We start from the raw sequence: 20,601 nt of genomic DNA on the forward strand, positions 1-20,601 counted from the left end.
TGAGTTAGGCCGAACCACAAATCCCTCCGGGAGAGTCAACTGTGCTCCACGAACCCAACAAGACGTTTTGAGTGAACAACTTTTCCCATCCTTTTGCATCAACGAACTCTTATACCAAGCATTAATGTCGTGATAGATCACCCTGCCAATAAGGAAAAAGTTGATATACTAATGTGCGCTGTTTTGCTGAACCTATAAAGCACTCGCCCAATACATGGGTCCATATGCCGAGAACGACACCAACCTTACAAGAAGCTGTGGTCCAATCCTCAAAAGGAGACAGAGCGGCTAGTGGTAACCAATAACAAAAAACCCACCTAATTTCTTGACCAACACCTCACTGGACTTGGATTATTGCAAAAATAATAGGGCTGCCGTAAGCCGATCGTATGGCGGCAGAATTTTGGACCCAAGAAGTTAATTGACGCATGCCCAAGGTTGAATTTGCAGAACTTTCCTTGGAAACAAAAAGGCAAAAAAAGGTCAACTACGTGCAAAATTCTCATTACTTTTGCAACCCAACAACCTTCAATGTAATTTCCAAGGTGCTAAAAAGGCACCTCGAACCACTATTACTTTCAACTATCTCCTGGGAATGACGTTCAATACTTGATTACCTAAAAGCCTAACCTTAATACTAAAACCTATTATGAAAAATCATCTATCAGTATTACTCTAAAATACCAACAGTTTTCCTATTCAGTTTTGGCGACTCCGTTGATTTGGAAGTGTTTTGAAGATGATGATTCCAACATAAATGACTCTAGTCAAAGTTCCTAACTACTACCTTTTACTGACTTGTAGATTATAATTACCATTTTCGTAATTTATGGCCATAAAAAATGTCCATAGCAACGGAAATCAATATTGATGCTAAAGGCTACCAAATTTCTGCGCTCAGCATTATGACCACTGTTCGATTTTTTCAAACCATGCTGCGCAATCCACACCTGGCATTTCTGATCAAAATAACTTCTGGGCACATCCTGTACTGATGCAGCCCATTCTTGCTCATATCAATGCTTGGATTTGTCAGAATTGGTGGTTTGTTTGTCCTACTGCCTCTGTAGACTTGACCACAAGTTCTTAAGTCTGGTCAGTTTCCTGGCCATGACCCAAAATATACAATTTTTGTGTCCCGAGCCACTATAGATATACTTTTTTGCCTTATGCAAGGTGCTCCATCATGCTGGAAAAGCATTGTCGTTCACCAAAACTGTTCCTGGAATGTGGGAGAAGTTGCTCTCGAGAGTGTGTTGTAACATTCTTTAATCATTGCTGTTTTTAGGCAAATGTGGAGTGAGCCCACTCCTTGCTGAAAGAACCCAACACATGAATGGTCTCCAGGAATGCTTTACTGTTGCATGACACCTCTGCACGGTAGCACTCACCTCTGCTTCTCTGACAAGCTTTTCTTGACCCAAACATCGAAAGGGATTCATCAGAGAAAATGACTTTACCCAGTCCTCAGCATGTCCAATCCCTGTAAGAATATCAGTCTGTCCACTGATGTTGTTTCCTGGAGAGAAATGGTATTTTCGCCCTCCCATTATTACACCAGCATCCTCACCTGTGACTGACGAACTACAACTCACACCTGCTCTGCCATCCTAGCAAGCTCTTATTGATGGTTGCCCATCCCGTAGTGATTCACACCTTAGGAGACGTGTCCGCGCTGCTGACCTTTCTTGGCGCCCGAACCTTTCACACATTTGAAATGCCACTCTACCTGAATATTCTTGATGATCCGATAAAATGGTATGTTAGTGGCAATCTTACTGGCAGCAATATACTTCCTTAGTCTGTGAAGCCTTTTTGTGGCAAACAAATGTGACGCACGTGTTGTCCTTCTAGAGTAACCAGTTTAAGAGAAAGGAAGAACAATGATTCCAAGCACCACCCTCCTTTTGAAGCTTCCAGTCTGTTATTTGAACTAAATCAGCATGACAGAGTGATCTCCAGCCTTGTCCTCATCAACACTCACACCTGTGTTAACGAGAGAATTACTGACATGATGTCAGTTGGTCCTTTTGTGGCAGGGCTGAAATACAGTAGAACAGTTTTTTGGGGGGATTCAGTTCATTTGCATGGCAAAGAGGGACTTTGCAATTAATTGCAATTCATCTGATCACTCTTCATAACATTCTGGAGTATATGCAAATTGCCATCATACAAACTGAGGCAGCAGACTTCGTGAAAATTTATATTTGTGTCATTCTCAAAACMTTTGGCCACGACTGTAGTGTATGATACAGTACATTCGGTAAATGTTCAAACCCCTTGACTTTTTCTACATTTTGCTACGTTTGCTAAAATGTATGAAAYAAATGTGCTCATCATTCTACACACATACCCCACAATGACAAACAMGTTATTAGAAAAATCTGAAATACCTTTTTTACATAAGTATTCAGACCCTTTGCTATGAGACTCGAAATTGAGCTAAGGTGCATCCTGCTTCCACTGATCATCCTTGAGATGTTTCAACAACTTGATTGGAGCAGCTGTGGTAAATTCAATTGATTGGACATGATTTGGAAAGGCACACATCTGTCTATATAAGGTCTCACAGTCTACAGTGCATGTCAGAGCAAAAACCAAGCCATGAGGTCGAAGGAATTGTCTGTAGAGCTCCGATTGTGTCGAGGCACAGATCTGGGGAAGGGTACAAAAAAATGTCTGCAGCATTGAAGATCCCCAAGAACACAGTGGCGTCCATCATTCTTAAATGACAGAAGTTTGGAACCACCAGGACTCTTCCTAGAGCTGGCCACCCGGCCAAACTGAACAATCGGGGGAGAAGGACCTTCGTCAGGGAGGTGATCAAGAACCCGATGGTCACTCTGACAGAGCTCCAGAGTTCCTCTATGGAGATGGGAGAAACTTCCAGAAGGACAACCATCTCTGCAGCACTCCACCAATCAGACCTTTATGGTACAGTGACCAGACGGAAGCCAGTTCTCAGTAAAATGTACATGATAGCCCACTTGGAGTTTGCCGAAAGGCACCCAACAGACTCTCAGACCATGAGAAACAAGATTATCTGGTCTGATGAAACCAAGATTGAACTCTTTGGCCTGAATACCAAGCGTCACGTCTGGATGAAACCTGGCACCACCGCTACYGTGAATCATGGTGGTGGCAGCATCAAGCTGGGGGGATGTTTTTCAGCGCCAGTGACTGGGACACTAGTCAGGATTGAGGGAGAGATGAACGGAGAAGAAGTACATAGAGATCCTTGATGAAAACCTGCTCCAGAGCACTCAGGACCTCAGACTGGGGCGAAGGTTCACCTTCCAACAGGACAACGGCCCTTAGCACACAGCCATGACAACTCAGGAGTGGCTTCGGGACAAGTCTCTGAATGTCCTTGAGTGGCCCAACCACAGCCTGTACTTGAACCCGATTGAACATCTCTGGAGAGACCTGAAAATAGCTGTGCATTGACGCTCCCCATTCAACCTGACAGATTTTGAGAGGTGTACCAAGCTTGAAGCGTCATACCCAAGAAAACTCTAGGCTGTAATCGCTGCCAAAAGTGCTTCAAAAACAGACTGAGTAAAGGGTCTGAATAATTATGTAAATGTTATATTTCGGTTMTATTATTTTTTATAAATTTGCACAAATTTCTATAAACCTGTTTTTGCTTTGTCATAATAAGGTATTGTGTGTAGATTGATGGGGGGAAAATAATATAATCCATTTTAGAATAAGGCTGTAACGTAGCAAAATGTGGAAAAGTCAGGGGTTCTGAAGACTACTTTTATCCAATGTAAAAAACACAATTTCAAATGCTACATAAGACTGAATCGACCAATCGGTCACATATTACGATAAATACTATGGTTAAAATTGGCATGATTAAAAACATGTACCAGTTCCATTTGAGGACAGATATGCTGACAGCTGCGCCACACAGGTTACAAAAAAGTTGGGAAGACATCTTCGATTGTCCAATCCCATGGCACTTGGTTAATGAACTGATATACAAAACAACGATTGATTCAACAATTCAAGTTTTTCCATTTWAAATTATTATACAATGTCTTGCTACCAACAAAATGTTCTATATTGTAAATCAGTGCCAGTTCATTAGGTACACCACCCAGTTCATGAAAATGGTTCACTCCTACAGACAGTGAGTCACGTGGCTATATAAAGCAGGCAGACAGGCATTGAGGTATTCCGTTACTGTTCGATTGAATGTTAGAATGGGCAAAACGAGTGACCTAAGCTACTTTGAGCGTGAAATGATCGTCGGTGCCAGGCACGCACGCCAGTTCCAGTATCTCAGAAACAGCACATCAGTGTCTACGATTTACCAAGAAGGGTGCGACAAACAAAAAACATCCAACAGACGACCACACTAGGTTCCACTCCTATCAGCTAAAAACAAGAAGAAGCGGCTTCAGTGGGCATATGATCACCAACTCTGGACAATTTAGTAGGGGAAAAACATTGCCTGGCCTGACGTTCTTGTTGATGGCAGGATTTGGCGTAAGCAGCATGAGTCGATGGCCCCATCCTGTCTGATGTCAACGGTACAGGCTGGTGGTGGTGGTGTAATGGTGTGGGGAATATTTTCCTGGTACACGTTAGGTCTCTTGATACCAATTGAGCAACGTTTGAATGCCACACCTTGAAGAATCCATTCCCCGAATAACTCTGTTCTGGAGGCAAAGGGGGGTCCGACCCGGTAATAGATGGGTGTACCTAGTAAACTGACCACTGAGAGTACATCTTTACCATGGCGTTCCAAATTAAACATGTTACTTTTAAAATGCTATAAGCATGATATCTTATTCAGTAATTCACAGTTCAACATGCACTTCTGTTACTTGCTAGAAAGCGCAGCTACAAAAGAGAATATAAGGAGAATAAACAAAGGGGGTGGATCGGCTGGATCATCTCAATGTAAACGTTAGTGAAATTCTTGGGAACAGCAGGTATGTGGATGATCCAATAAAATCAGTCTGTTCTGATTAAACAGTACGGTCTGGAATAGTGTGCTGGTATAGAGCTTTTTGATACTGCATTACATGACCAAAAGTATGTAGACACCTGCTTGTCGAACATCGAATTTCAAAATCATGGGCATTAATATGGAGTTGGTCCCCCCTTTGCTGCAAAAACAGCCTGCACTCTTCTTGGAAGGCTTTCCACTAGATGTTGGAATAAGAGCTTTACTGAGGTCAGCAATTCATCCAAAGGTGTACCATGGGGTTGAGGTCAGGGCTCTGTGCAGGCCAGTCAAGTTTTTCCACACCAATCTCGACAAGCCATTTCTGTATTGACCTCGCTTTGTGCACGGCGGCATTGTCATGCTGAAACAGGAAAGGACCTTCCCCAAACAGTCGCCAAAAAGTTGGAAGCACAGAATTGTCTAGAATGTCATTGTGTGCTGTGGCGTTAAGATTTCCTTTAATAAGGGTCCTAACCCGAACCATGAAAAACAGCCCCAGACCATTATTCCTCCACCAAATCGGGGATCTTAGGCTTGGCTGCTCGGCCATGGAAACCCATTTCATGAAGCTCCCAACGAACAGTTATTGTGCTGARGTTTCTTCCAGGGGCAGTTTGGAACTCAGTCGTGAGTGTTGCAACCAAGGACAGACAATTTTTACGCATTACGTGCTTCAGCACTCTTCCTTCCCATTCTGTGAGCTTGTGTGGCATACCACTTTGTGGCTGAGCTGTTAATGCTCCTAGACATTTCCACTTCACAATAACAGCACTTACAGTTGCCCGGGGCTGCTCTAGCAGGGCAGAGATTTGACGAACTGAGTTGTTGGAAAGGTGGCATCCTATGACGGTGCCACATTGAAAGTCACTGAGATCTTCAGTAAGGCCATTCTACTGCCATTCTATGTTTGTCTATGGAGATTGCATGGCTGTATGCTCGATTTTATACAGCTGTCAGTAACGGGTGTGGCTGAAATAGCCGAATCCACTAAGTTGAAGGGGTGTCCACATACTTTTGTATCTATATTGTATGTATAGTTTTTGAACTGAAACCATTTTTAAGTTAGCATAAAAGCAAAAAATAGAAAACTATAAATACATTTCCACAAAAGTTCAATTTCAATGGGAGATATTTGGATATGCCAATGCTCTTGGACCGTTACAGCTACAAACACCAAACCAATGTTGACACACAAACTGACTCAACTTGGCTTGTAAAAAGATTGTTGATAGCGTTTATACTTTTGGAACTCTAACCATTTTCAAAATAAGGAGTATGAACAAGAACGCTCTCAGTTTAAACGTGCAGTGAAGTTCTCCATAGCAACAGCAGCTGTCCATAATGCTGTGGATGGTCAAAAAACTATTCGTCTGTTTTTAGGATCCATCCAACTACATCACTATCTGTCAGGCGTGTGTAACTATACAGTCTTCCTGTTCAATCAGGAGTCCTTAAACAGTACACTGGCACAACTTGTTCCACAGGCCACGATCCCTTGCAGAGCAGCTACTTTATGGTATAGGGCATAGAGAAGACCCATCATAACGGCAAAGGCGTTGGGGACGTCCCGCGGCTCATGGAGGACGATGTGCTCTTCTAAGATCACTACAACGTAGATGATTTCCTTGAAGAACGCATCTTCTCCACCATTTCCAGTCACGATTAGTATTCTGATGTTCACCCCCTTTGTGGTCTGCTCTTCTGGATCAGTGGGCTACAGGACAACACAAAATAACCAATTACTAATGTACACATAGCCCTGAGTAGATTAGTCACAACACTTATCGTGTTGTTAGAATACGCTAAATGACTTGACCAATGTGGAGATGAAGCTTATTCACTTACGAATTACCTTACGCATTGGACAGCTAGCAAGGAGTATGAGATTGCAAAATCAGGGCTGTGGGTGCCCAAAGAGAAAACCAAGGACTTATTGAAGTTACACCAAAACCTGACAGATCTTGATGAAYTTGGATGGATCCTCCCTCAGGAAGTGTGGGAGGCCAAGTAAAACAGCAGCTCTTCTATTCTGGTTGGAGTTCCGCAATAATGAGAGAGAGGGTGTTGGTGAGAGAGTGGGTGTTAGTGAGAGAGGGTGTTGGTGAGAGAGTGGGTGTTAGTGAGAGAGGGTGTTAGTGGGAGAGACAGCATGAGAGAGAGAGAAAGTGTGTGTGTATTAGCGAGAGAGATAGAGTGTGCGAGAGCGAGAGAGAGAGAAGGGTTGGGGGTAGAGAGACACTTACGTTATGATCAAGAGAACGTATAAGACTATGGTGTTCGGCCATTGTTGGAGCCCATGCTCTGCACAACCAGGAAATCTGGGCTTGTCCAGCGAGGAAGGATTTATTGAGGTCAGCGGAGACAAGGAGGTTGAATTCTGCATTGACATTTACAGAGCAAAATATGATGAAATGGTTATCATACTATATATGCAACAAACTGTAGAAATTGTTGGGAAGGGATTGTAACGCCACAGCCAGTTTGAAAAGGGGGACACTAGCCTACCTTTCTCTCTGTAAACAAAGCTGGCCATCTGGTTTTCACATCAGATACAAGTGGCTCATCCTGAATGATGTCSTTTCTCAGTAGGGCAAACGTGTTTCCCATCAGCAGTTCATCCGCTTTTTCTTTTCCTCCTCTGGCTGTTTCTCTCCTCTTCAAGAGTGTTTGTTGTTTTTGCTTGAGGAGTATCTGGCAAGAAATTCACCTCTGATCGCTTGTTTATTTAAAAAAAAACTTTATTTTGTCTTTGCCATCAACCCTTGACCTCTTGTTACAATTCACCATAAGCTCAGGGCATCCTGTTATGTGCAACTTCTGACGATAGTTCCCATATTGAAAGTTCAGGCTGAATTTCCAGGCAGACCATCCGCATAATGGTCCTGGCTTTTTTAGGCATGGGTGTTTCTCCACCAGAGCTTTGGCAACACCTTCGACTTGTTTTTGTGATGGGTATGGGTTGACGTCAAACATAACATCTGCTACTTTGTCAAGAATTTCTGTCTTCATATTCTTGGAGACTGGCAAAAGGGATCCATTCCATAATTCTAATTTCCATGTCTGAGRTTCAATTCACCGTCATAGTTAAAGGTGGGGAAGATACATGGCTCAGGCCACTGCTGTGCACGTGACGAAGGTGAGAGAGAGTCTGATAACAACTAAATACTGCCAGTGTCCAAAGTGCCGCTGTCTGAACGCTCAGAGTCAGGTGGCGTCTTAAGCATTACCTTCAGGGTTGCTCATTTTCAAATAATGGATCTTTGAATTGAAGTACGACGTCACCTTCCAAATAGAGCTTGCTCTTCAGTATTGACTGCAGTTCTTCCACAGTCTCTGGCAGACTTTCAATGGTAACTCTCCTGATGCCATCAATCGCAAGTTTGACTCGAAGCAACATGATTGACTTCAAAATATAATTAATTCATGTAATCACATTATAACAGAAAGACACAGAAATGGAATGAAAGAGAGAGGGTTAGGGTTAGAGAGAGAGAGACTGGGACAGTGATAGGGAGTGAGAGAAACAGATACAGATTACACACTTGACAGGTCATGAATAAATTGGATGGATCCAGCGCCAGGAAGTGTGGACGGCCGAGTGAAACAGCAGCTCTTCTATTCTGGTTAGAAGTGAGAAAGACGGAGAGAGAGAGAGAGAGAGCGAGGATGAGAGAGATAGTGTGTATTAGTGCGAGAGAGTGACTGTGTGAGAGAGTGTGTGTGTTTTAGGAGAGAGGGAAAGAGTGAGAGAAGCACTTACGTTCTGATCAAAAGCGCATCTCCTCCACCATCTTCAGTCCTGATTAGTACAGCGATGTTAAACCCCCTTTTGTGTTCTGCTCTCCTGGATCAGTGGGCTACAGCGCAACACAAAAATAACCAATTACTAATGTACACATAGCCCTGAGTGGATTAGTTCCAACACATATGGTATTGTTAGAATAAGCTAAATTATTTACCAATGTTGATATAAAGCTTATTCACGTATGAGAGGGAAAAATCAGGGCTGTGTGTGCCTAAACAGAAAACTCATAACTTACAGTAGTTACACACACACACCTGACAGATCTTGATGAAGTTGGATGATCCTCCKTCGGGAAGTGTGAAAGGCCGAGCAAAACAGCAGCTCTTCTATTCTGCTTGGAGGTCTGCAYCGATGAGAGAGAGCGAGAGATGGTCCAGCAAGAAAGGATTTCAGGAGGTCAGCGGAGACGAGACAGTTGAATTCTGTATTGGCCTTTATAGAGCAAAAGAAGAACGTTTAAGATAGATATGCTATTTTGTTCTATGTCTTCCGCATCTGTGGCGGAAGGTGGCCGAGCTATAGCGGWGTTTGTCAGACCGTGAGACATCCCGAAAACCTCTGTAGKGTCCGAACGGTTTGACCTAGAAACTAATATGACCGCTCTATGGAAAGATGAGACTCTCGCGAACACGATGGCYTTCTCCACACAAGTGTCARGGGACTCGTCTGAAGGTAACCCATACAAATGAATGGAAGTATGTAGGTAGTTTTGTGCCAACAAAAAAAAGYGGGTAAATATGCATCGAAGCTTTCTACTASTCCTTGTGAATAAATTATATGTTTGTGTTATACCTGGCCTGTTTGTCCCCATGCCCCACTTTTAAAGAACCTGTGTGGGTTTTAGATTAGTCCCGAGGACCTCACCTCACGTATAAAAAAGGTGGCGCAGTATCGGTTATAGGAAAGGTTATTTATGTCCACGTTATAATTGCTCAAGTGCCAATTGTACACTGCAGGATCCAAAGCCTGTATTAGGGGCACTGATAGACGTGGCCCAACACCTGGGAAACCTGAGGTTCAAGATATGAGAGAAGGTGAAATACAGTGAGTACTAGACCAGAGCAAATTTATCGTTAACAGATCAGTAGACGTTTTCGAGCACCACACATTAAAATGTCAATTGTATAGCATACCTGTTTGTGTTTCCATCCAGCCCCAGTGACTCTGAACCTCAACACTGCGTCCCCATGGCTCTCTCTCTCAAATGGGTTCTGGCTCCATGGCCCTGAGGGATGGGGGCCAGTACAGCGCCTGTACCATGCCCTGGACCCGCCTCACTCTGAAGAGGACAATCAGGAGGGGGAGCGTGTGTCTGGACTATGACGTGGGAGAGGTGACCTTCTACGACCCCATACAATCTATACATTCAGTGACATATTTAAAGAGCCATTGTTGCCCTATTTCTATCCCTGTGTGAGTGAGTGGTCACAATACTGAGCTGCTGAAGATATGCCCCACCAAAGGGTCAGTGGAAGGGAAAACCAAGTCAGTTGCACATCTGAATGCATTCAACTGAAATGTGTCTTCCGCATTTAACCCAACCCCTCTGAATCAGAGAGGTGCCCCGGGAGCAGTTGTTGTTGGGGGTTAACTGCCTTGCTCAAGGGCAGAACGGGCAGATTTTTTCACCTTGCTGGCTCTGGGATTCGAACCAGCGACCTTTCGGTTACTGGCCCAACACTCTTAACCCACTAGGCTACCTGCCTCCCCTTAGTCAATGCTGTGGGTGATGCATTTTCTATTGAAACATATTTGCTAATGTATTACTAATATCCATACAGTATGTACTACAATGTATTATCAACATTTGTAAATAGTTATATTCATGATCTATACGTAGTTAATGTTAGTTCATGAACGTTATTAATAAAAGTGTTGATTGTCAACAATGAGCTAGGCCAACCAACAGCGGTGAAGTCTTATTATAGTGCTCCAAGCCTCCAACYGATAATTCAACAGTCATGTGATGAAATAAGATACCGTGTCCTTACATGGAACACATTTTAGACACCATTCTTTAATCCTGCAATCCACCCGCCTTATCCAACCCTTGACGTACAATGTGTGTACGCCGCATCTGTTTGAGTGCATGTGACCGCGTGGGTGCATGTGTTCCTGTCTGAGCACACGACACAGTATAAAAGCAGAGGTGCTCTCAACCTGTCGTAGACTTTCGACCTCAGACTTCTCCATTGCTAAGAGAACTCCTCTGCTGAGAGCAACAATGAGAGCCTACCTGGTCCTGCTTCTGCTGCTCCCTCTGTGCACAGGTAAGTCACACTTACTTCACTTAGCTCGTGCTTTTAAGTTCCTTGCTGAACATAGGTCATTGCCGAACTGCTTCCAACGCCTTCTGTCCTGTGCCAGTTGTTATTGTTGCCATATCAGTCGTTCAGTCCTTAATTTCTTGCTCTGTGAAGATGCAGGTGGAGATGAAAGTGGTCATGGGCCTTTCTRTCTTGCGTTTAACTTGTGGGCTAAAGGTAAGAGTCTAGTTTGGTGATGCACGTTTCTTCTTAGTGTGGCCTAACCAGTGTGGCCTAACCAGCACCACATCCTCCTCTTCATTTGTGCTTCAATAGGTACTTGTTTTGGGKTCTCCCACAGTCAGATGTTTCTGATGGTATATGTCCAATGAATTCCAAGTAAGCGTCTGAGACATCGGTTGTTGAATGTTTGTACTTTTTAACAGAGCATGCTGCTGGTGGTTCTCCATGACTTAGACCCGTTAAGGAAGATGGGCCTCACATTGGTTAGAAATCTRAGTCTTTGGTTTAGGTTTTATGCCGTTCTGGCTTTACCGATTCCTGCTTTCACATTCTTCATCGGTTGATGTTGATTTGAAGTCCGATCGAAGCTGATGTTGCTTGCAAGAGGCGAGACGTGTCCTGCATTTTTTTTGTGTTTGTGAGAGAGTGGAGCAAGGTCATCCGCAAAGTCCAGATCTTCCGGTTCACTGTGTGCCTGTTGTATTTTGGGTTTGTTTCTTGAATGATCCGGTAAGCATGCCTGTCGGACCTACAGTTCCTTCAGAAAGTAATCGTACCTTTTGAATTATTTATTATTTATTTATTTATTTATTTATTTATTATTTCGTTTTGTTGTGTTACAGCCTGAATTCAAAATGGATTAAAAATATTTTTCACACATCTACACAATACCGCATAATGACAAAGTTCTTACATTTTTTGGGGGGTTTGCATATTTACTGAGAATGAAATACAGAAATGTCTCATTTACATACATTTTGACACCCCTGAGTAAATACATGTTAAAATATCTTTGTCAGTGATTACAGCGGTGAGATTTTCTGTGTAAATCTTTGCATACCTGGATTGTACATTATTTGCATTATTCATTAAAAAATTCTTCAAACTCTGGTCAAGTTGGCTGTRGATCATTGCTAGACGGCCATTTTCAAGTCTTGCCATAGATTTTCAAGACGATTTAAGTCAAAACTGTAACTACGTCACTCAGAAACCTTTGGTCTCATGGTGAAATCCCTGAGCGGTTCCCTTCCTCTCCGGCAACTGAGTTAGGAAGGACTCCTGTATCTTTGTTGTGACTGAGTGTAATTAATAACTTCACCATTTTTATTTAAACKTTTTATTTAACACAATGCTCAAAGAGATATTRGATGTCTACTTTATTTTAGGTGRCCTTCTTTGCTAGGCATTGGAAAACCTCCCTGACCATTGTGGTTGAATCTGTGTTTCAAATTCACTGCTCGACTAAGGGATCTTACAGACAATTGTATATGTGGGGTACAGAGAGAAGGTAGTCTTTCAAAAATCATGTTAAACTCTATTATTGCACACAGAGTGAGTCCATACAATTGTATTATGTGACTCGTTAAAGACATGTCTTACTCCTGAACTTATATAGGAGGATGTGATTGAACACTTTCCCTGGTGTTGCCCAACATTATCCTGAGGTAGTTTTTACACTCCCTTAGATCTCCTTTCTTGGGTGTTTTGAGGTCAAACACATGACCCAAAAACTCACGTACACACAGCAGCTCGCACACACAAATGTAAGTACAGACATGCGCACGCACACTCACATGACTGAATTCCTGCTCTGCATCATTCATAACCGTGCTGGCAAGAGATTGAAGTACTTCCTCAGAACACATCATTATGCCATTGCGTTTGCTGTCTCCAGTGATCTGTGAACCAGCCCAAAACATACCTTGGTCATTGATGAGACATAACCCTGACCCTCTTCCCTCTCCCTTCCCTTGTCATAGCCGACTACAACATTGAGTGTTACGGCGAGGACTTCCTGATGCTGAGGAACCAGSTCCTACAGTGCTCAAGCAAAACACAGCAGGCCTGCTACACCAGGAGTGAGTATCACCACCGTAGTCCTTCATTGGGCCCCGCAATACCAGGGCCGTGTCTGAAAATGTTACTAGCTGTCAAACCTTCATCTTTGTTTGCTCAATTCCTCATCTCTCTCTCCCATAAGCTCATTGGAGTTTTTGAGAGGGAGGCAAGGAATTGAGGAAACAAGGACAGGGGAAGCAAGGATTTGACAGCTAGTGACGTTTCAGAAACAGCCCAGGATTGAGCAATATTACTTGTTAGATGCAAGGCTGGCTCTTTTGATCAATTGATGACGATAACTAAGATATGCCCATCATGCCATTGGCCTGCATAATACAGAGTAAATAAAACATTTTGACCTCCACCTGACCAAAATCACATAGAAATGTTCTTTGTGAGCTATTTCTATGCTTCCCGTTCTTAAGTTTGTTTTTGCGTCTTTTACTTACTTTCGGTTTTGTCCACTAGCTTCAAACAGCTTAAAGAAAATACTTTTTTTTATCATGGAAAATATATTTCACAGCAGTTTGAATGGTACAATGATTATCTACACTATACTTGCTTGTTTTGTCACAAACTAAAATTAGGTTGAACTATTAGAATTTTAGCAACCAGGAAATGGGGGAGCGATTTCTGCATAGTGCACCTTTAACCTAGCATTAAGTCTTATTGAATCAAACTGTCTTTGTGATAATAATGTCCTTGATCCTACTACATCTTCTGATTAAAAGGTCCAATTCTGTCACAGTCGTGTGTATAGGTGGCAGGGAAGTCAGGCGCAGGAGAATCAAAACTTTTTGAAATGGAGTAGTTTAATAACTTAAAACACATAACTCCAAAAACCATGTAATAATATGAAACAAAATGTGTACGAGGACCCGTCGCGCACCAAATACAAAAACACGTATACTGAACATAAAACAATCTCTGACAAAGACATGAGTGGAAACAGAGGGTTAAATACACAACAGGTAATGCATGGGATTGAAACCAGGTGTGTAGGAAGACAAGACAAAACCAATGYAAAATGAAAAATGGATCAATGATTACTAGAAGACCGGTGACGTCGACCGCCGAGCACCGCCCGAACAAGGAGAGGCTTCGACTTCGGTAGAAGTCGTGACAAATGCAGCCGTTTTTATCTCAATGTCAAATTAGTTCTGGGTAACAATTAACTGATTGATTTAAATTAAAATGGTCAAAAAGAAACAAAAATAGATTCTTACCAAAGAGCAATTTCTCAAGCAAGAATTTTGCTAGTACTGTCTGGGAGTGGTCTGAGTGGGGAGGGAGAAACTGAAAACTAGCTTTTAATGGCAGGGAGGGTTTGGTCTATTAACTAATTTACTGCCTGATGATGACACCAGGCAAGCCAAAACGCCATCCAACCAAAACAGGCTGAAATTTCTGCCGGTCTTTTCAAACAGCTCTTACACTAAAAGGGCATTATCACAGTATTATTCCAACCTCAGTGTGGAAATATGCAGTATATAAAACACAGGAGAAAAATGACATTTTTGACTGCACTGGGCCTTTAAGGCCATGATCCTGCTGCATATTCTGATAAAATCCTTGATCCTACTGCATCTTTTCATGTTCTGTGTCTCCTCTACAGGTTCTGGAGAGAAGGGCTGTGCTAGGCTTGAGTTCTGCTCTCGACTGGGCTGGACGTGTTGCTATCAGGACCGCTGCAATGCCTAGAACTGACTCCAGGGGCCAATAACTCCACGGCAGGCAGAGGAAGGAGAGCAAGACAGATGGAGAAAGTATCTGTGAAATCAGCCAACAGTAACTTGAGGGCTTGTGGTCCGATCTGCTGTTTAGCATTTGGTGATTCATTGTGTTCGTAAAGTGCAATATACACAACTTCGATGATGTAAAGTCACATGAAATAAAGTCATAGGACAGTTTTTATCCATTAATCTTGGGTCTCAAATGCGGTTATGAAAGGAGTCATTTCATCAGTGTTATATTATGTAGGCACGCACAGTCACTTTATTCATGAGGTGTCATGCTAAGCCATTCTTGCAAATGTGTTCTGAATCAAGATGCTAAAAATGGGACATCCTTCCCTCCACTGCGGTAGACACGCAGTCTTTGCTCCTCTGTGTGGGCTGCCTGGCAGTCTGTGGGTCTGTTTATCTGTGTGTCAGTCATCAAGAACCTCCTGACATGTTAAATCAGCAGGTTCTAGTCCTTGTTTACCCACACAGTCGAATACCACAGCCAGAGACCTCTGCTCTGTCCACTGTTTACCCCCAGTCTAATCCCACGGCCAGAAGACCTCTGCTCTGTCCACTGTTTACCCCCAGTCTAATCCCACGGCCAGAGACCTCTGCTCTGTCCACTGTTTACCCCCAGTCTAATCCCACGGCCAGAGACCTCTGCTCTGTCCACTGTTTACCCCCAGTCTAATCCCACGGCCAGAGACCTCTGCTCTGTCCACTGTTTACCCCCAGTCTAATCCACGGCCAGAGACCTCTGCTCTGTCACTGTTTACCCCAGTCTAATCCCACAGCCAGAGACTTCTGTTCACTGTACGGACCAAACTACAGACAGACACATCCAGAATCGACTAGGGAAGACAGTGAGATGAATAACCTCTTCACTATATAGACAAAACACACGGATACGCATGCAGCATGTACGCGCACGCGCGCACAACCCACACACAACACACACACACACACCACACACACACACAACACACACACACACACACACACACACACACACACACACACACACACACACACACACACACACACACACACACACACACACACAACACACACACACACACACACACACACACAACACACACACACACACACACACACACCTGATTGAAAGTGTCCAGAGTCTGTCTCTTATACACATCTAGATGTGTATAAGAGACAGCACACACACACACACACCAGGATAGGTATCATAGGGTTCAGATTGATACAGAACACCAGACAAGCTCAGGGACGGAGAGATGTTTGAGGAAGGATTCAACTTGAACTTTGTCAAACTCAGATGAAAGTGACTAAATTAAACGAGTAAACTGGAATAATTTACTGRTASTTACRCCTTTTATAACACAAAARATTCAGACCAAGATCAACATAGAAATCAGTGGAATTTGAGTGGAGAAAATACTCAAACATAAAAGATAAAAGCTTTTCTTTAAATGTTTATTTTCATTTTTTTWTTTTTTTTKATCTTCAGTATTTTTCTGTCTATTGACAGGAATGCATGAGAGACAGATTGGCTCAAACATTGTCATGGGAAACATTTTTGACAGTCATATCTTACCAACATATCATTTCAACATTGTCATCATCAGTATCACCATCTTCATGGATGGTGATGACCGTTTATTCTGAATATCACAAAAAGTTGCACCRGTCTTTGCCCTCCCCCAACCCAAAGACTTGATAATCACAGAGTGGGCACACATATATACCCACTCAATGCTCCCTTGGATTGTTGGCATGGGTGTGCCAGCCGTTTTCCAGGACACTTAGACATACATTCACAGGGATGAGGCTTCAGACCAGTCAAGGAGTCTTGTGTTTAAACTCACTTCTCTGCTTCRCTRTGTGTGTTTTGGATACTAGCCCATCTAACTTGAAAACATGATTCTGTACAAGCCCTTCAGAAAAATTCCCCTCAAAAGATGGATGGTTGAATAGACATAAATGGACCGCTCTGTCTCTCAAAAATATCAGATCCTTGTCAGGGCCCAGTACATAGGATGCCCTGGTGTCCATATCTCCCACACCTTACTAACCCTCCCTACCTTAAAAGAAAATATTTCCCTCCCCTTAACCAACATAGGCAAAAKCCKCCTCACCCCCACCCCCCTCATTATGGCAAGGCAATTCGTCAGAGCAACATTCAAAGGACATATCTGATGTAGGACTCTGATTGGCAGACCGCTACCGAGCCTAAATGGGGTGAGCTGAGTTGGCCATGAATATCCTGGAATAACAAGAGGAGCGACATCCCCAGATAGACTGCGGGCGGAGGCACTCTCAAAGCCAGTTCACTGTCCCACCATAACACCTGCCATGGGAAGAAGAGCACATTTGGGACCATGGTTTATGAGGACTCAAAGAGCCATTATTCCACACCGTACTGCATGTATGTACATGCTTGGCCTGTGGGTGAGCTGCAGTGCCTCCTAGTGGTGAAAGAAAGCACTGAGTAATGGTTCAGTGGATCTGCAGGTAACTGCCAAAATAATGGAAACACTTYAGTAAATGAGGGATACAAAGTATATTGAAAGCAGGTACTTCCACACAGGTGTGTTTKCTGAGTTAATTAAGCAATTAACATATACTTAGTGTAACSTATAATGATGATGATCAGGCCATTATTTTGGCCATTATTTTGACTACCATGGCTATGCCCCCCATAGGATGACAATGCCCCCATCCACAGGGCACGGGTGGTCACTGAATGGTTTGATGAGCACGAAAACAATGCAAATCCTGTGCCATGGCCGTCTCAGTCACCAGATCTCAACCCAATTGAACACTTATAGGAGATTCTGGAGCGGCGCCTGAGACAGCTGTTTCCACCATCAACAAAACACCAAATGATGGCAATTCTCGTGGAAGAAGGGTGTCGCATCCCTCCAGTAGAGTTCCATACACTTGTAGAATCTATGCCAAAGTGCATAGAAGCGGTTCTGGCTCGTGGTGACCCAAAACCCTAATAAGACACTTTATGCTGGCGTTTCCTTTATTTTGGCAGTTACCTGTATATCTCAAGATGAATGAACCAGACACATACACACAGGCATACTATTATATACATAAAGTAGCCACACCTGCATGTACAAAATGGATGAGTATTGGGTGGGAAGATCTAGCAAGACCACATGGCGCCCTGAAAACAGGTGTGTTAGCGTTCTGGAGAGACTCCAGATATCCTAGGGCACYTGTCAAACTCCTTCCACTGAGAGCCGAGTGTATGGGTTTTAGCTCCGCCCTTTTACTTGATTGGTGAATTAAGGTRAGATTACCTGGTTTCCTAGGTCATAATTGAAAGGAAAAAACAGAAACCAGCAGACACTAGGCCCTCCATGGAATGAGTTATACACCCCTGTCCTAGGGTATGAGTTATACATTGACACCTGTCATTGTAGGAGACGTATTCTGAGGTCATGAGATATTGTACGGGGTTAACTAAGTGTGTTCACGTTCTATGCACTCAAGAAGCAGAGCATCCAGGGAAGGCAATCCCATGTTCACTACAACTACAGAACCACAGGACAAAAAAACGACAGGACAAACTACGGACAAAATCTACCTACATTAAATCGACCTACAAATCGACCTACAATACATTAAAGCATTCCCAGTTGCACAAGCTGTTGATTTGCGAAAAACACAACAACAAAAAATCTGAAAATGATATTATAAAAAGAGGTTCTTTGTGGACCAAGTGGAAGTCTACATCTTTGAGGACAACGTTAGAAAACATTCGTATAACATTGATACAACCATGCCCTCATGCAGTCTTTCACTAGGATTACCAATGTCTTTACCTCTTCCCTACAATCCCGTCAATGCCACCTACCAACCGTACCACACCGTCARTGACATGCACTTTACTTACAGTCCCTCGCTAATCTCTCTCTCTGACAGAGAGGATATAAAACAAAATATGAATCTACACCACGTGCCTTCTACACAGTCCTCGCTCTTCTTTCTGATAATAACAAACCTGGAAAAATACTTCCATCATTCAATCCTGTATAACTAGCTAAACTTTTACTGTGCATTGCAACACATACAGTATGCCTTAGTACATATCCCTTCCACCTTTCTTCAGTCGTCCTTGTCATAGAAAACCCTTGGACTCTCTCTCCCTAGTCATAGACAGGCATTTAAAAAAAAAAACATTCTCTCTCCTCCATTCCCAGCTGAAAAACAGAAGAGCCTTTCTCTCTCTCCCCTATGCCACCTCTGTGGAAATGTACCAGCGCATTCCCACTGAGGGGATAAAGATAAGACTGTGTAGAAGAGAAGAGTCTCTCTCGCTCTCTCTTTCTCTCTCTCTCTGTTGGCTGTGTATTCCTGTGAGCGTGATCCCGTCCTGAGTTGCTGCAGAATGGGGGGGGGGGGGAAGCTGGGCACACCCTCCTCCGGAATGACACAACGTGTAAACGGCAGCTCGCACACACTTAAGACTTAAAAAAAAAAAAAAACTTTTTTCTTAAAAACATCTCAGTCCATAGAGCAGAGAAGGAACACTCCCCAGAATGAGTTTTTAAAAAGGTCGAAATCCTAAATGAAAATGAAAAGAAACGCAAAAAAAAAATGGTAGCACGTTAAGGTAGGGCGAGCAGGCGAGAGAGTCACCTGGGTACGTGTGTCGCTGGTGGTTCAGTGTGGTCGTAATGTCCATGGCCACAGGATATCCTATGGACCATTATTCATCAGAGTCCTTTTTTGCCTTTACAGCGAGGCTGGATGGATGAGCTTCCTGCAGGGACTCTACCAGAGAGAACAGCTTATTGCCCTGAAGCAGTCTGCAGGCGCGCGCACACACACACACACACACACACACACACACACCTGATTGAAAGTCCAGAGTGATGGAGTGTGTGTGCCTTTAGCTGCATGTGTAAAACTGGTTGTGTGTGGTCACACAGTACGCTATGGTGTGTTGTTGCATTATTGAGCTAGGATTAGGTTTAAGTTTCTATGGTAACATAGCCTAGAGACTATATGATGAGTATTGACAAAGGGCTGGACTGGGGAGTGAGCATTAGCCAGGGGTACCTGCCTGGCATTAGCTAGGCTCAGGGAAGAGGCACTAGGCTCTTGTAGCATAATATACTTGTGTATAAAGACATAAGTAATACATGGTATCAAGTACTATACGAGTATCTATGATAGCAACATTACCGTGATATTTGAACTGTGTAAATGATCCTGCATCTGTTTGTCTGATCAAGGAGTGATGTTGGAGTGTGATTTTGTGTGTCTTTGTGTATTGGTGCTAGTGTTTGTGCGTCTGTGTGCTTGTGTGTCACTCTCTCAGAGCTTTCATCTGCAGACTTGACTTAACCGTATGACCCAGAACAGCCACGACATTCTCTCCTCACACAAGGCGGAGCGACAGCGTAAAGAAAAAAACATCAGCCACTAATATCACTGCTTGTCTCACTTACACCATCCATTCTTATCCAATTAACACAGACTTCAAAACAAAACAAAAAGAAGAGCATGAAAATAAACGAAAAAGAAAAACAAAGGAAACCTGAACAGCAAATATTGAACCCTGCTGCGCTTCTCCTGAGAGACGCAGTGACATCGAGGTGCCTCCAGGGGGGAGTGCTGAGCAGGAGAGCGCACTAGGCTGCATCACAAGTGACGCTCTTTACGAGGGTGGGGTGAAAGGGCGGCCCTCGTCGCTAGGAGTGGCCGTGTCATCGCTGGGGTCCAGGCTGTCCTTGGGGCTCAGCGTGCTGTGGGGGGGGTGGGTAGAATCTGAGCGGGGTG

At 43.4% G+C, this 20,601-nt stretch overlaps 2 protein-coding genes and 1 long non-coding RNA gene across 3 annotated transcripts in view; 1 reads left to right on the top strand and 2 right to left on the bottom strand.

The window, feature by feature from the left end:
• Positions 1-6,596: 6,596 nt before the first annotated feature.
• Positions 6,597-7,554, bottom strand: LOC139029151 (uncharacterized). The gene is made up of 3 exons (XR_011481438.1): positions 7,469-7,554; positions 7,207-7,340; positions 6,597-6,677 (listed from the first exon to the last, which is right to left on the bottom strand). It is a non-coding gene; the product is annotated as an uncharacterized lncRNA (long non-coding RNA).
• A 3,373-nt stretch (positions 7,555-10,927) lies between these two features.
• LOC139029149 (uncharacterized) lies at positions 10,928-15,018 on the top strand. The gene is made up of 3 exons (XM_070448425.1): positions 10,928-11,038; positions 13,018-13,116; positions 14,712-15,018. The coding sequence occupies exons 1-3, from the start codon at positions 10,993-10,995 to the stop codon at positions 14,795-14,797; spliced, it is 231 nt and encodes a 76-aa protein (XP_070304526.1). The 5' UTR covers positions 10,928-10,992; the 3' UTR covers positions 14,798-15,018.
• Positions 15,019-16,256: 1,238 nt separating this feature from the next.
• LOC111978351 (EMAP like 4) overlaps positions 16,257-20,601 on the bottom strand; it is a 103,083-nt gene continuing 98,738 nt past the window's right edge. Inside the window, 1 exon segment of the mRNA XM_070448422.1 lies at positions 16,257-20,601. Within this exon segment, the coding sequence (XP_070304523.1) occupies positions 20,480-20,601 (122 nt within the window). The 3' untranslated portion in view covers positions 16,257-20,479.

This window comes from Salvelinus sp. IW2-2015, linkage group LG18 (assembly GCF_002910315.2).
Source record: "Salvelinus sp. IW2-2015 linkage group LG18, ASM291031v2, whole genome shotgun sequence".
Classification (NCBI taxonomy): Eukaryota; Metazoa; Chordata; class Actinopteri; order Salmoniformes; family Salmonidae; genus Salvelinus; species Salvelinus sp. IW2-2015.